This window comes from Nicotiana tomentosiformis, chromosome 5 (genome assembly GCF_000390325.3).
Source record: "Nicotiana tomentosiformis chromosome 5, ASM39032v3, whole genome shotgun sequence".
NCBI lineage: Eukaryota > Viridiplantae > Streptophyta > Magnoliopsida > Solanales > Solanaceae > Nicotiana > Nicotiana tomentosiformis.
This window is the reverse complement of record NC_090816.1, coordinates 130,223,923-130,239,413: the sequence shown is the minus strand read 5'-3', so window position 1 is coordinate 130,239,413 and position 15,491 is coordinate 130,223,923. Positions and strand designations below refer to the sequence as shown.

The 15,491-nt window shown below is 36.0% G+C and overlaps 1 protein-coding gene and 1 long non-coding RNA gene across 2 annotated transcripts; one reads left to right on the top strand and one right to left on the bottom strand.

Moving 5' to 3' along the window:
- Positions 1-11,317: 11,317 nt before the first annotated feature.
- Positions 11,318-14,169, bottom strand: LOC104102194 (uncharacterized). The gene is made up of 2 exons (XM_009609844.4): positions 12,885-14,169; positions 11,318-11,826 (listed from the first exon to the last, which is right to left on the bottom strand). Exons 1-2 carry the CDS (start codon positions 13,366-13,368, stop codon positions 11,777-11,779), a joined length of 534 nt encoding a protein of 177 aa, XP_009608139.1. The 5' UTR covers positions 13,369-14,169; the 3' UTR covers positions 11,318-11,776.
- LOC138891666 (uncharacterized) lies at positions 13,851-14,305 on the top strand. Its single transcript, XR_011408026.1, has 2 exons — positions 13,851-13,962; positions 14,168-14,305. It is a non-coding gene; the product is annotated as an uncharacterized lncRNA (long non-coding RNA).
- Positions 14,306-15,491: the final 1,186 nt, after the last annotated feature.

The following is a 15,491-nucleotide window of genomic DNA, read 5'->3' as shown; positions in this document are numbered from 1 at the left end:
ATCCAATAATACCCCGCTCTGATCACTTTTCGAACTAATGTGTCGGCACCGGAGTGATTGCCACAAGTGCCCTCGTGTACTTCCCGGAGGATGTAATTGGTATCTCCCGGACCTACGCATACCGCCATCGGTCCATCAAATGTTCTTCAATATAGTGTTACGTCCGCAACTAACGTAAATCGAGAAGCTTTAGTCCGTATGGCCCTGGAATCTTTTGGGTCTGAAGGAAGCTTTCCGTTTTTTAAGTATTCAATATACTTATTTCTCCAATTCCATATTAAGTTAGTAGAATTTATTTCGGCGTGCCCATCTTCGATTACCGATCTTGAAAGTTGAACGACAGTCCCCGAGCTCAAATCATCTACCTCGACCGACGATCCCAAATTTGCAAGAGCATCGGCCTCATTATTTCGTTCTCGTGGAATATGCCGTAAGGTCCATTGTTTGAAATAGTGTAAAGTGATAAGCAGTTTGTCCAAATACCTTTGCATCCTACCTTCTCGGACTTCGAAGGTTTTGTTTACTTGACTCACCACCAGCAAAGAGTCACAATGCGCCTCAATGACTTCTGCTCCCAAGTTTCTAGCTAGTTCGAGACCTGCAATCATGGCTTCATACTTGGCCTCGTTGTTAGTTAACCTGATAGTTTTAATAGCTTGCCTAATAATGTTACCCGTGGGGGGTTTCAAAACTATGCCTAACCCAAACCCCTTTACATTCAAAGCACCGTCCGTAAAAAGGATCCATACCCCGGACGATATACCTGATTTCAAAAAGAGTTCCTTTTCGACTTCGGGTATGAGGGTTGGCGTGAAGTCGGCCAAGAAGTCTGCTAAAATTTGAGACTTGATGGCCGTACGGGGTTGATATTCGATATCGTACCCACTGAGTTCGATGGCCCATTTGGCCAATCGGCCTAATAGTTCGGGCCTATGTAAAATATTACAGAGTGGGCAGGTGGTTAATACGCTTATGGGGTAACACTGAAAGTACGACCTTAGCTTTCTAGATGCGCTTACCAGCGCAAGTGCTAATTTTTCTAAGTGCGGATACCTAGTTTCCACTTCCCCTAAGGTCCGACTTACGTAATAAATGGGAAATTGCGTACCTTGCTCTTCCCAAACTAGGACACTGCTTACGGCGACTTCCGATACCGCCAAGTACAAGTATAGTTTTTCTTCGGTTTTTGGAGTGTGAAGCAGTGGTGGGCTTGATAGATATCGTTTCAATTCTTGTAACGCTTGTTGGTATTCCGGTGTCCATGCGAAGTCATTCTTCTTTTTGAGTAGGGAGAAAAATTTGTGACTTCGATCTGATGATCTTGAAATGAACCGGCCTAAGGCTGCAATTCTTCCCGTTAACCTTTGTACAGCTTTCACGGTATCTACGATGGTGATGTCTTCGATGGCCTTGATTTTGTCGGGGTTGATCTCAATTCCCCGATTTGACACCAAGAAGCCGAGGAACTTGCCCGAACCGACCCCGAAAGCACATTTTTCGGGGTTGAGCTTCATGTCCGGCGGGATCCCTGTTATATCTAGATGGGACCAGGCAAAACAGTCGATGTTATTGATAAGAAATTGAATGAGTTTCTTCCTGAGTTCGGGGCTCAAACCCGTTCCCAGGTATACCTTTCGTTCGGACCAGTGTTCGAACAGTATGATTTGCTCCAGTTCCTCAATTATTGATTTGGTGGCATCGAAATCATCGGGGGTTACGAAGGATCGAGGGATCCATCGATCATAAACATCTTCTTCAATGTTCTGCTTACCTGGCTGGGTCGAAGCCGATGTCTGTGATTGCTATTTGGCGCTCTGCTCTCCGATTGTGTCTCCTTCTGAACCTGATCCTTTTATCGGCGAAGACGAGGATATTGATTTTGCTTCTACGATGGAGAAAATTTCCTTTGCGGCCGGCTGTTCTCCGTACACTATTTTGACACCTCCCGATGTTGGGAATTTGAGGACCTGGTGTAGGGTCGAGGGTACAGCTCTCATGATGTGGATCCACGGCCTTCCGAAAAGGGCATTATATCTCATATCACCTTCAATCACGTGAAACTTTATTTCCTGGATGGTTCCGACCACGTTTATCAGTAGGGTAATCTCGCCTTTGGTGGTTTCACATGCCATATTGAATCCGTTTAGAACCAGAGTTGCGGGTACGACCTGATCTTGCAGGCCGAGCTGTTCTACGACCCTCGATCTGATGATATTGGCCGAGCTACCTGGATCAATTAGCACACGCTTAATCTTAGTTTTATTCATGAGTACGGATATTACCAGTGCATCGTTATGGGGTTGGATGATTCCCTCTGTATCTTCGTCACTGAAGGACAAAGATTATATGGGTGTATAATCTTGAGTTCGAGATCGCTTTTCCCTCACAATCGATGCTTTGGTGCGTTTAAGCATCGGTCCCTGAGGGGCATCGCCGCCGCCGATGATCATGTGAATGACGTGTTGCGGTTCTTCCGGCTCATTTTGCTTGTCGAATTCCTTGTTCCTGAAATGGTTCTTCGCCCTATCACTCAGAAATTCCCAAAGGTGTCCTTTGTTAAATAAGTGGGCCACTTCCTCTCTTAGTTGCCTGCAATCTTCCGTTCTGTGGCCATGGGTGCCATGATATTTGCACATTTGATTGGGATTCCTTTGGGCAGGATCGGTCTGCATGGGTCGAGGCCATTTGGTGTCTTTGATGCATCCGATGGCCGATACGATGGCGGATGTATCAATGTTGAAGTTATACTTCGATAATTGAGGGACTTCTATAGGATCGGCATATTTATCAAAGCCGCTCTTGCTCATAAGTCCCCGTGAATTTTGCCCTCGATCAGTCCTTCGGTTGTTCCGAACCGTATCACGTGCTGAACCGTTGTTCATCTGATCTGTGTCGTACGGTTGGTATCGGTCTCTGTTCGACCTTTGTTCTCTGTTGATTTCCCTCTGATTTTTAGTGGTTGTGTGGTTCTGACGTACGAGCCCATACAGAGCTCCCAATTGATCATTTTCGACCCTCATTTTTGATTGGTACCGGTTGCGTACATCTGCCCAAGTTATTGCTGGGTACTCGATCAAATTTTATTTCAGCCGACGTGATGCTGTCGAACTTAGCCCGTTCAGTCCTTGGGTGAAAGCTTGTACGGCCCAATCGTCTGTGACCGGTGGCAAGTCCATACGTTCCATTTGAAATCGGGATACGAATTCCCTCAGCATTTCGTTACCCCTTTGTTTTACTTTGAAGAGGTCTGATTTCCTTGTTGCAACCTTTATGGCACCAGCATGTGCTTTTACGAACGAATCTGCTAACATGGCAAAAGAATCAATGGAATTTGGTGGTAAGTTATGATACCAGATCATTGCTCCCTTTGCGAGGGTCTCTCCGAACTTTTTCAACAACACGGATTCGATCTCATCATCCTCCAAATCGTTGCCTTTGATGGCACATGTGTAGGAGGTGACGTGTTTATTAGGATCGGTCGTACCATTATATTTGGGAATTTCGGGCATACGGAATTTTTTTGGGATTGGTTTTGAGACCGCGCTCGAGGAAAAAGGCTTTTGTGTGAATTTTTTCGAATCAAGCCCCTTTATCATTGGTGGAGCTCCCGGGATTTGATCGACCCTGGCATTGTACGTTTTCACCCTCTTGTCATTGGCTTTGACTCGTTTTGTGAGTTCCTCGAGCAATTTAGTAATTCCGGGAGTAGTCCCCGATTCTTGCTCGTTAGATTTCACTATGGCGGGCTCTGTTCTGGGGGTGACTTCTCGAAGTGGATTGGAATCCGGCCTGCTCTGTGCACGAGTTTGGCTCTATAGCTGAGCTATCACTACTTGTTGGGCTTGCAGCATCTCGAAGATCATACATAAGCTGGCCCTGATTTCCCCCACGTTTTGGGTGTCTCGGGCTACGGATCGAGTACCGCCCTGAATGCTTCTTTCCGGTTCAGAATGCTGGTTCGACTCCAAAGCTATTTGTGAATTGATATCCAATGGTATTTCGGCTCGAATTTCGGGTACTTCGATTCGAGCCTCGGGTGCCAAGTTGTTGGTTTCATCTTGAAGGCCGTCTTCGAGGTCGATAGGTAGAGCCATTGCTGATTTGAAGTTGTAAGCTGGAGTGTACTGTAGATTTATATCAAACAATTACTGTTACCCTTAGCCCCACGATGGGCGCCAAACTGTTTACCCGAAAAATCGGATAACGTTAAATTTAGATATTGTTCTAAGGGTATACAAATTCCTTTGATACAAAATGACAATACGAGTATTTTTGCTATAAAATGGGAATGATGGACGGGAAGACCGAAATGAATTAGAAAAACAAGCACAATGAAATCTTAATGTATCTTGGAGGACTTGCCTCTATTGCAGTCTATCCCCCTTTTTATAGTAGAGGGTCACTGCTTTATCTATAACAACATAATAAAATAATACATATAGTGGAAGACCCATGATGGTTTGTCTCTTCCTTGATTCTCGCCAAGATTCTCTCCCTCGGTGCGGTTGTAACGGTTCTTGTCTGCGAGCTTGGCACTGGCTCGAGCTCGATGTTAGATCGAACCCCCAGTCTTGGTTCGAGCTCGGTTCTGCCTTGGGTCATCGATATTCGGGGCATGTGTCGATCGGTATTGCCCCGTAGTCCGATTCGGACACGGGCCCGATAATGATATCGAGTTTTGCCGTTGATTGGTCTTATAGCTCGAAGCTCGACATCCCTACTTCGGGATTCGTCCGAGCTTGTCATATGGATACCCTTCGATCGAAACGTCATTGTCTCGACCGGTCTTTATGACTGAGAATCGGTTTTGACCGTACACAAATACATTTGAGATCTTCAATTGATAGGGAGTTCCTCTGTTCAATCCTTTTCCATCTTATAGTCGCTGGATATCTTGTTCTTATTGAATCAGTTTACACACTTCAACTATTTCACTACTAGCAGAGGCGGATCTGGAAATTAAAATTTTATGGGTTCAACATTAATTAAGGTTCTTAGTATTGAACGCGTAATATTTCTAAAGTCGTGGGGTCATATCTATTTTTTTTTACAATTTTCATGACTTTTTACACATTTTTTATGCACCGCCTTACAAGTTATGAGTTCAATTGAATCAATATCTATAATGCTACATCCATCACTGCTATCTTACTATCATATTATAACAAATCTTTGTTACAAGTAATGAATGTTTTGAACATACTATATAATATCATGTTATAAAGAGAATATAACAGAAGATTTGAAACAAAATATTGGACTTCCAAATAAGATATAATTCTTCCTCTAGTTTGTATCATCAAGATTGGGTCAAAACCACAAAACCCTAAGTTTTCTTTGCATCAAATCTTGTCATTATACAAAATTAGCATAAGCAAGATAACATGATAAGTACTAACTTCAGAACCACGAAAAAAAAAGAAAGGTCTAAATGACTTTATTGCTTTATCTCATATTTGTATTGACTTTAACTGAGCTCCAATACGAACTTAGTGGATCTACGCATAAAATACTCAAGATAAATATTCATAGTTACGTTTCAACTTTGGCTGTGGTTTAACATTGTCCTTCATTATACTTCACGTTAAGTTATTAGGGCTAAGGGCAAATAAGACATAATTTGCGCTAGGTAAGAATACGAATTGACTCCAAAGTATAACACATGATAGAATTGATATATTTCATTTAGAAAATGGATATTATTTACTTTTTTTCCTTGATTGACAGTTGATAGTTGAGACTTGCTAATACAGCACATTATCAAACATCCTTTTTTAAGCTAGTTTTGGAAAACATTTGGGACTTTTACCTATTTAAACAACATTGCAAACTTATTTATCTCCCCTGATCAAGTTTTAACTTTATTACATGGTCATATACGATTTACCAATTATATACAAATTAGTTTTAAATGAGTATTCCTTTATATTAGGAATTGAATAAGGAATATCAGTAATTTTCCCTTTATACATGCTCTCTCTCTCTCTCCATCTCTCTCTCTCTCTCTTTCTCTCTCCATCTATCTCTCCATCTCTGTCTCTCTATCTCTCCTTCTCTGTTCTTTCCCCAATTGTTCTCTGCTTTTTATCCTTTCATGTTGTATATAGTTTTAATGTAATTCATCAATTGATTTCAATCGTTTTACTATAGAATTTTAACTTAGCAATTTATTTTCGTGTTGCACAATTGGTGTTCGAATTGAAATTGTCAATCAATAAATTTTGAAGGCATTTGACTCTCCACCGTTGAGAACCATTAAAAAGCTTCGAATCTTTGAATTCGAATTTGGGTTTTTAAAAATTATTATTTGTTTGGATTGGGTGTTGTTGCAAATAATTGGGAATATTTTTTGGAGTTTATAATTCAATTTTGAAGGTGTTTGGTGAAGTTTAAACTTGATTTTGATTGAAATTTCAGATTGAAACTCGAAGAAGAAGAAGAACACATGACATACAATATACTTACGAAATTATATTAAAGTTGTAGTATAGTTGTATGTAAATTGTATTTAAGTTGTATTCTGTTGTAGTTATATTTTTTTAAATTTGAATGTTGTATGAAAGTTAAAAAATAGTTGTATAATGTATGAATCATGGTATGAAATTTATATTTAAATTTCAAATACGATCTTTCTACATAAAGTTGTTGTGATATGTATCAAAATTGTATTAAGAGATGAAGTTTTGATTGAAATTCAAAAGAGGAAGAAGAACACACCACATACAAAATAACTTTTTTTATTTGAATATTGTATGAAAGTTAAGAAATAGTTGCATAATGCATGAATTATTGTATGAAATTTGTATTTAAGTTATAAATACTTTCTTTTTACATAAAGTTATTGATATGTATCAAAATTGTATTAAGAGAGGAAGTTACAAATCATACACAAAATACATACAAAAGACATATTGTATAAAATTTGTATGAAAATTATATTTAAGTTGTATGATGTTGTTGTATTTAACTGAGTAAAAATAATGTATGAAAGTTATAAATATATTTTATACTATATAATTAGTTATATAAAATTTATTTTTGGTTTATATGTTGTTGTAGATATTTTAAATTTGTATGAAATTTATTAATTTGTATGTTGTTGTATCATACAAATTTGTATGTTGGTGCTGTCACTTATAACATTATTTATCGCGTGAAATTTTTTTATTTCATCAGTAAGTGGTAGAATAAAATGAAAATAACATTCTATTTTTACTAAATAAATGTCAAAAAACAAAACAATAGCAAAACTAAACCAAACAGTATATGACGGTGAATTAAGATGAAATCTTTTTATTTTATAGAAGTGCATGACGAAACGGAAGAGAAGTAAATACATTTCTTTAATTTATCCATCAGATTCGAACTTCATTTTTCTTACATAAGTTTGTAATTTACATGAAAGAATTACGGTTATGTTATGAAATAATATGAAACAAAATAAAATAAGAACAACTTTGAGAGAGATAATTAATAAACTTTTCTTGATCTCATATAAATGGTAAGGGAACCTCCTATTTATATGAAGAAATGAACTTGGTCCCAAGTAATAGTTTGATCCTAAGTAGATAATCTCATAGCAACTGGGTTAGTTCCTATAATTACATTGGTCTCTAATTATTTAGCTTGCTCTCCGAGTAATTCTATAATGAATGGACATACATAACTAATGATATTTATAACACGTTATTATTTCTTAGGTTGTGGATATTCGATAACATGATGACTGACTAGAGAATCAAAAGGAAGTTTCAATTCGATAACACGATACTTAATTTTACAAGCAATTAAGGCGGCAGAAAAACAAGAAAAAAGGAGCTCAAGTCTCCACTGGTAGCTGTATTCGAGCAAATCTACAGTACGCCACTGGACCAACTCCGAAATCTGTACAAAAAGTACAGAGTGTAGTATCAGTACAACCGACCCCATGTACTAGTAAGTGCCGAGCCTAACCTCGACGAAGTAGTGACGAGGCTAAGGCAGGTCACATACAATAACCTGTACGCAATAATAATAACAACAACAACAATAGAAATGAAACAGGTATCTCTTTTCAGCAGTTGAAGCCAACTCGACAGTCATAACCAATTATTATTTCAATCAGTTTCCGTTGCGGGGTGTAACCCGATCCTACAATATATTAATTTCAATCAATTATGTTGCGGCGTGCAACCCGCTCCCCCAATATAAGCTTTAATAAATCTGTTGCGGCATGCAACCCAATCCCCCATATAAACTCTAAATAAATCGAGAAAAAAAAAAGGAAAATGGTGTAACTGAATCCCCTAATTTAAAGCACTAATAATGGATTGTATATAAATTGTAAGAAAACCTTATTTAGGACTGGTAATCTATAAAATTAGGACAATTTTCATAAATAAGTTTCAAATATTGTATAGGAAGGAAAAACCCCAATGTATATTGCCTAATGGGCTTTTATCAAATATCTCCTTCCTCAACTAGCTAACTAATGGGCTTTTAGACTATACCATTCTGCAGTTGGCCCAAAAGGGTAGCGTTTAGGATGTGGCTTTTAGCATGGTGTGACAATATGCCCCATAATTAGCAGAAAAAAGCCCTAATTATAGATATTGATATCAGATAGCCAATAAATATATATAATAACAATAATGTATATATCAACATGTATATCATAACTTTCTTTCCTTTCTTTGTATATATTAACATGTATATCACAACTTTAATTTCTTTCTTCGTATATATTGAAATGTATATCATAACTTTTTTTTTCTTCTTGGTATATCTAAAATATAAAATTATAAATATAATTGTCTATAATTTATTTTTGTCTCTATATCCAAGTGTATAACACAACAATAATTGTATATTGAGCCCAATCAAAGCCCAACCTACAGAGAGAATGAAGTGCAAAAATAGCCCTCAAATTGGATAGTGTTGAACTTTTGTCACCGCTTGCCCTATGGACGGAACTTCATGTTTAACAAGTGTTGCCCCTCATTTGTCCGTGGGCGACACTTATAACTTTTGATCGGGGTCAAAAATTAAAGACCACCCTAAAAATCTAATGCTATAATTAAAGGAGTTTGAAAAATAATCAAGAAATTACATAACCATGTGAAGAAAAGGATGTAAAAACTATAAATCTTTTTCGAGAGAAATAAATTCGGGAGCTTAAATTTCATAAACTTAATCTAATAGATTCGATCCTTACATAACCTTGCCTCAAAGAGATTGCTCCAACTTTTAACTATTAGGTAATTCAAGCTTTCCCTTTTCTTTTTATTTTCGTTTTTTTATAGATGAGGAAATTCTTGAGAAAACTATTGCATATAGAGATTTCTAGGAGTTCATCGTTGCGAATTTAATACAATCATACATCTTTATAACAATATCCTTATATAACAGTCATTCATTATAAAGTCAAGTTTTTCTTGGAACTGATTTTTTTTATGTTATGTTATTATATACGTCCTCTTTAGAGATTTCCAGGAGTTCATCGTTTCAAATTTAATACATTCAGACATCTTTATAACAGTATCCCTATATAACAGTCATTCATTATAAAGTTAAGTTTTTCTCGAAACTGATTTTTTATGTTATGTTATTATATACGTCCTCTATAATAGTACTTTACTATAACATCTAAAAAATATAAAAATAAACGTTACTGTTACAAAGAGGTTTGATTGTCCTGATAATTTAGGTTCACTTTATCATCAAGAATATAGGGAGAATCCCACGAATCACTCATTTTTTTCTTGGCATGTGATTATCATCAAAAGGAATAACCCAACTTTGGTTTACGTGACAAACTGATCCAAGTACGCAACAGATTGTGAAAAGACAAATTGATTATATCTTAGAATCATCAAAATGTCATTTTTTATTATCAATAATTGCTTGTCAAATCTCTCTGTGAACCTTGCTTATCAACAATTTTATTAGGATTAGAAGGAACATCAATGAAAGTGACATGAAATTGAAATTTGTAAGGGCAACCCCACCAACTCTTTTTGAAATTTTATCCCTAAAGAATCTAACTAGACTTCTCAATAACATTTTTTTTTAATTATCTTTCGTCAACGAATAATTATGTTCGTCAAAACTTAAGTAAATAATTTTTTCTTGTGAAATTTAGCCGATTTTAAAGATGTAAAATACACTTTTTTGACCATTAGACCGCGTAACTAAGGCTTACAACTTTACATAGTGCAAATAGGAAACAACACCAAAGTATTAAAAGTAATTTATAAATATCCAACTATTCTAAGCACTAGTGTGTGGTGTACAAGTGCTAATTACATAGAAAATAATAGCCACAAACTATATTTTCTTTTCATTTCTTTTTCCCCTATCATAAGTGTTAAGGGGCACAAAAATTGTCAATGACCATTTATTTTATATCTCAAATATGTTCCATTGGCAACCTCAAATACCAAAAGTGGGGTCTGTTTTTATAAAGGTAGAGAAAAGTAGGCTAAGAAGGAATACTCAAAGCAAAACTTTTGTCAATCATTTTTCACCCTTTAGTGGCAATGGTCACATGCCATTCCTGCAAACATCAATGCTTGAATCAATGTGCATTCTAAAAGGGGTTTTGAAATCAATACAACAACAAAAAATGGTCCAACTGACATCAAGAGAAAACAAACCACCTTAATCAAAGTTCTTGGTTATTAAATAACTAGCTTGACAAGTTAAAGTAGGCCTTTGAACATAAAAATTGTAATTTTTGAAAAAAAAAATAGTATTTGGAGTTAAGTTGAAAAATGGTATTTGAAATTTGAAATTTGGATATTTATTTCACTTGAAAAAATGTTACAGTTTTGTGAGCGGGGAAAAACAAATTCTGAAAATTTTGAAAACGTGATTTTTGAAAACTCATTTTCGAAAAAATTCTAAAAACTTGCAAAATTTCATGAACAGACACATTTTTGAAAAAAAAACATTTGAAAAAAGAAAATTACTTTTATGAACAAACGGGGCCTAAGAAAGTCTCGTTGAAAGCAGGAAGGAACTCATACTCAGACTGTGACGACTACTTTCACTAGCTTCCGCAATAGTGTCCTAATGAAGCAAACAATGTACTTCAACCATGGTCCAGAAACATAGAGATTCTTGATTTTCAGGCATTAAAATGAACATAAAGAATGAGGAAGGGAACTACCACAGAATAGATTCATGACAATGAGATGTGGAACCACAGTAGCATATAGGATAGCTCCATCCATTTAGGGAACTAATAAGAGAAACTCTCACTAAGTAATCATCTTATGTCCAGTGCAACATATGCAGGAAAAAAAAATGAACCAAGAGATATGATGCAAATTAGACGGAGTGAGAAGATAATATTTAACATTAATGTATAATCAAGATATAAACAATGATGTTTCACTTGTCCAGATTTTGGAAGACAGATGCTTTATTTACAACAGCAGCAGCCAAAAGTATAATACTTCTCCCATATTCACATTAGCTATATTTACACTAAAAATCAGCTTCATATGTCAAATTCCCAATCCTCCTCCCCCTCCCCCCCCCCCCCCCCCCAAAGCCAGAACAGAAGTTGATAAATTCCAAAGTTTGAAGATGACAATGGTTTGTATTTTTAAGCCTGTAACCACAGATCACTGCCACAATAAACTTGATTATTTGGCTCTCGCAAATGAAAATGCTGACCTGCTGCCACTAATATTCAATATTAATTTAGAACTTCCATATCTCCTCGTATACTAAAAGATAGCTACTGCTTCAGAAATTTACTAATGCAGAACAACGACCGGATGCAATAGATTCAAAAATTCTGAAGAGAAGATAGCCATTGCTTCATGTACTTCTTACCCTCTGCAAGTATAACAAGAATTTCAGACAAGAAGAAGGAAACTAAGATCATATTTGATCATAAGCTTGATAGACACTACACAGACAATCATAAAGAAAATAGTAATCTATCTAAAAGAACTCATAACAAGGTTTGCAGGCTTTGAATTGGTTAAGGAAAATACAACTCTAAGCTTGGAAACAAAAACATCGTTCATTCAATTTCTTTTTCCACTTTCCTTTTCCATTTCTAAGAGTTAAACCAAATAAAGAAAGGAAAAAATGGTTTTTAAGTTCAGTTCCTTGTCCACTGCTCTCTCTGTAGGTTTCTGTATGAACCAAAAAGGCTGGGGTGAAAAGTATTATCACCAAGAGGGAATTTGTAGAACTCGCTGCATTATGTTATTACGAAAGTTTGTTGCGGGTTTTCATTGTCAAACACAACAAAAGAGATGATATATAATGCTCATTAAGTGTAGTCCAATAACAGTAAATAAGCCCACCAGTTCCACTCCAATAATATTACCTATCCCCCTATTCAAGTATTGCTCATTAATATCTAAATCCAATGATTGTACTCTATCCATCTGTGCCCTAACTGGAGACGGGCTTCTACTTTTTAGAAGCTATTATGTGATGCTTGTAACCCCACACTTGGTATCATTAAGGATAACAGTACTGCAACCTCACATGTATAGTTTTCTCAGTCCACACATTACTACAACTACAACAAACCAGGGTAATCCCACAAGTGCGGTCTGGTACGCAGACCTTACCCCTACCTTGTAAAGGTAGATAAGTTGTTTCCAATAGAAACTTTGCTCAAGGAACAATGAAAATAAAACAACAAACAATAGCAACAACTAACAACTAATTTAACAAATTCAGCTCCAAAGTTGTCACTATGTCAAAGCAGGGGCAGTTGTAAACAAGCACAATGAAACTCAAATCATAGTCATCAAAGACCAATAATCCAACACTGCAGATTTAACTACAAATGCCACATCTACTAACAGAAAGATGTTATTCTACAGAATTAGTGCAGCAAAAAGTAAAAACAAGAACATATCTATAGCTCTTACCAGCAGAATACTCATTTGAAAGGTTCTCAATGGCGCTTAAAAACTGATTGTTTGGCTCTTCTATTTCTCTAATACAATCATGCCTGTAGCAAGGAACCAACACAGCAAAACTGTCATCAGCCTCATCATCATTCTGGAAATCAGGGGCATGTGGTTCCAGCCACCCAATAGACCAGTCCGAGTCATCGGATTCAGAACCTGATAAACAAACACCATCCGATGGCACCAACACTACATCATACTTCTTATCAACCCTCTTAATCCTCTCCTCTCTACTCTTCCATTTCCTCTTCACTTTCCTAGTAGTTGAGGAGGCCACATTATTAGCTCCCCTCACTGACTTAAACTTCAAGCTATCACCTTGTTCCTTCAACCCAAATCCAAAATCTTGCAATGGATTCATTGAAGAAGAACCATTAGACACTGGTTCTTTCTCTTTCCCACCCCACCACCACCATGATAAACGAGTCAAAGAAACTGCCATTCCCTCCAAAAGGGGTTCTAGAAATGATCAAATATGAGCAAATTTCACAAAAAAAGGATTCAAACTTTAAGCTCTGAAATTGAAGGAAACTGAGAGTGGATTGAAGGAAATAAATCAAGAAACAGCCATTTCATCCAAAAGGGGTTCTAGAAATGATCAAATATGAGCAAGCTTCACAAAAAAGATTCAAACGTTAAGCTCTGAAATTGAAGGAAATAAATCAAGAAACAGTCATTTCATCCGAAAGGAGTTCCAGAAATGATAAAAGTTGAACAAACTTCACCAAAAAGATACAAACTTTAAGCTCTACAACTAAGAGTAGACTGAGGGAAATAAATCAAGAATTCAAATTCAAGCCCCAGAATAAAAATTCAACAAATGTTTAATCCATTAGTACCAACAAAAATATCATATGGAAGAGAAAGTTTAACCTTTTTAAAATCAAAGAGCAAAAAAGCAAACAGCTTTGCATAATTCAATCATCAAAACACAACCCCTTTACATGAAAAAGCTTCAAAATTCAAACCCAATTTCAGAAAACATCAAACACTTCAAAGGGTCTAATAATATGAGAAATCACTAACTTTAAATCAAGTTTTTTTATCAACTCATGATTGATGAGGGCAAAATTGAGATATTTAGAAGACTAAAGACCATTTTGCAATAGGTTCAGACCCGAATTAGAAAATAGCACTAAAATTCAACTACAAATTCCAAATTTCTTAAAAACTCACTCAGAAAGCATCAAACACTTTAAAGGGTCTAATAATATGAGAAATTCTTTAAATTAAAATCAAAGCTTTTTAATCAACTCATGATTGATGAGGGCAAAATTGGGAGTTTAAAGACTAAAGGACCATTTTTTGCAATCGGGTCAGACCCGAACTTGTTTATCACTTGGGAAATGATAAGTTTTGGCCGGAAAGTAAGATCAAAACGGTAATATCACCGGAAAAACAGGAAATTTCTCGCCGGCACTTCCATTTTCTATCACCGCCGGTGAATCCCTTTTTTACTCTCACTACAATTTCCTCTTTTGTCACCCACCCCCCCGAAGTCACACCCACGCGCACACACACACACAGTGGAAAACTCAACTGATTACTTTGTGGCGGGGCCTATATATAAGCGATGGATAATTATTTTGTCGTGTTATATTTGATATGGTTATTTTGTACAAATTAGATTTTGACCCCACAATTTTCCTAATTTGTTTTTTTAATGCACAACTTTTTTTTTTCATTTAACCATTTGGCACTGGTCCAATCGACCAATTCGGATCCTGTATATAATGCCTATTTAAGAGGAAAGTGCTCCGTACTAAAATTTTTATCTTTTTAAAAATTTGATCTCAAGATTTTTAATTGAGAGTGAGGGATCTCATCCATCCCGTCATATTCCATTGTGTGCGCACAACTCGCCGTGTTCTTGTGTCACCTTTTGTTAAACTTATTTTCTATTTAGTATGCGATTGAGGATATGTGAATTTCGATTAAGAAGATAGGATAAAGAAAAAATTCTTAGGAGGAAGAATAATGTTTTAATTTTTATGAGTGAGCTTTATTAATGAGATAAATATGTTTTGAAGAATATATACATGATGTTTGTATTTTGCAATTAATCTTTTAGAGTCATAATTTTTATAGCTGTCGAATTGATAAGCGTAGGTTTTGGGCATTTCTATGTGTTTCTTATTATTATTAGTTTACAAGTTCAATTATGATACTTAAATTTTAAGATTTTAACTTATACTTGCATGAGAATTGAAAATGTGTAAATTTTGGTAAATATGTATGCGCTGTTCTATATTTGTTAAATGTGTAAATGTTGGTAAATGTGAGTCTGATGTTTTGTTTTAGGGGAGGAGAAATTATTAGGGGGGAATCTACAATTCAGGTTTCTTCTGGTCCTTCAGATATTAGAATTTAATCCAACTTAAGATTCAAAAGGGTGGCATCCAATGGTTAAGATTTTATGATACGGTTTTGATCGTTGGATCATGTTTTGTCTGTCCAATGAATCTGTACTACACTAACCTGAGCAGTGTCGGGAAAAATACATTCTGTAGGTAGCTAAAAAAAAAATTATATGTATATTATATTATATATTGACTCCCCTTCATT

Coding starts and splice junctions, on each gene's coding strand:
- LOC104102194 (XM_009609844.4), bottom strand. CDS start 13,368: ATGGCAGTTTCTTTGACTCGTTTATCATGGTGGTGGTGGGGTGGGAAA. Junction 11,827..12,884: donor TTCAAATGAGTATTCTGCTG/GTAAGAGCTATA, acceptor TTATACTTGCAG/AGGGTAAGAAGTACATGAAG.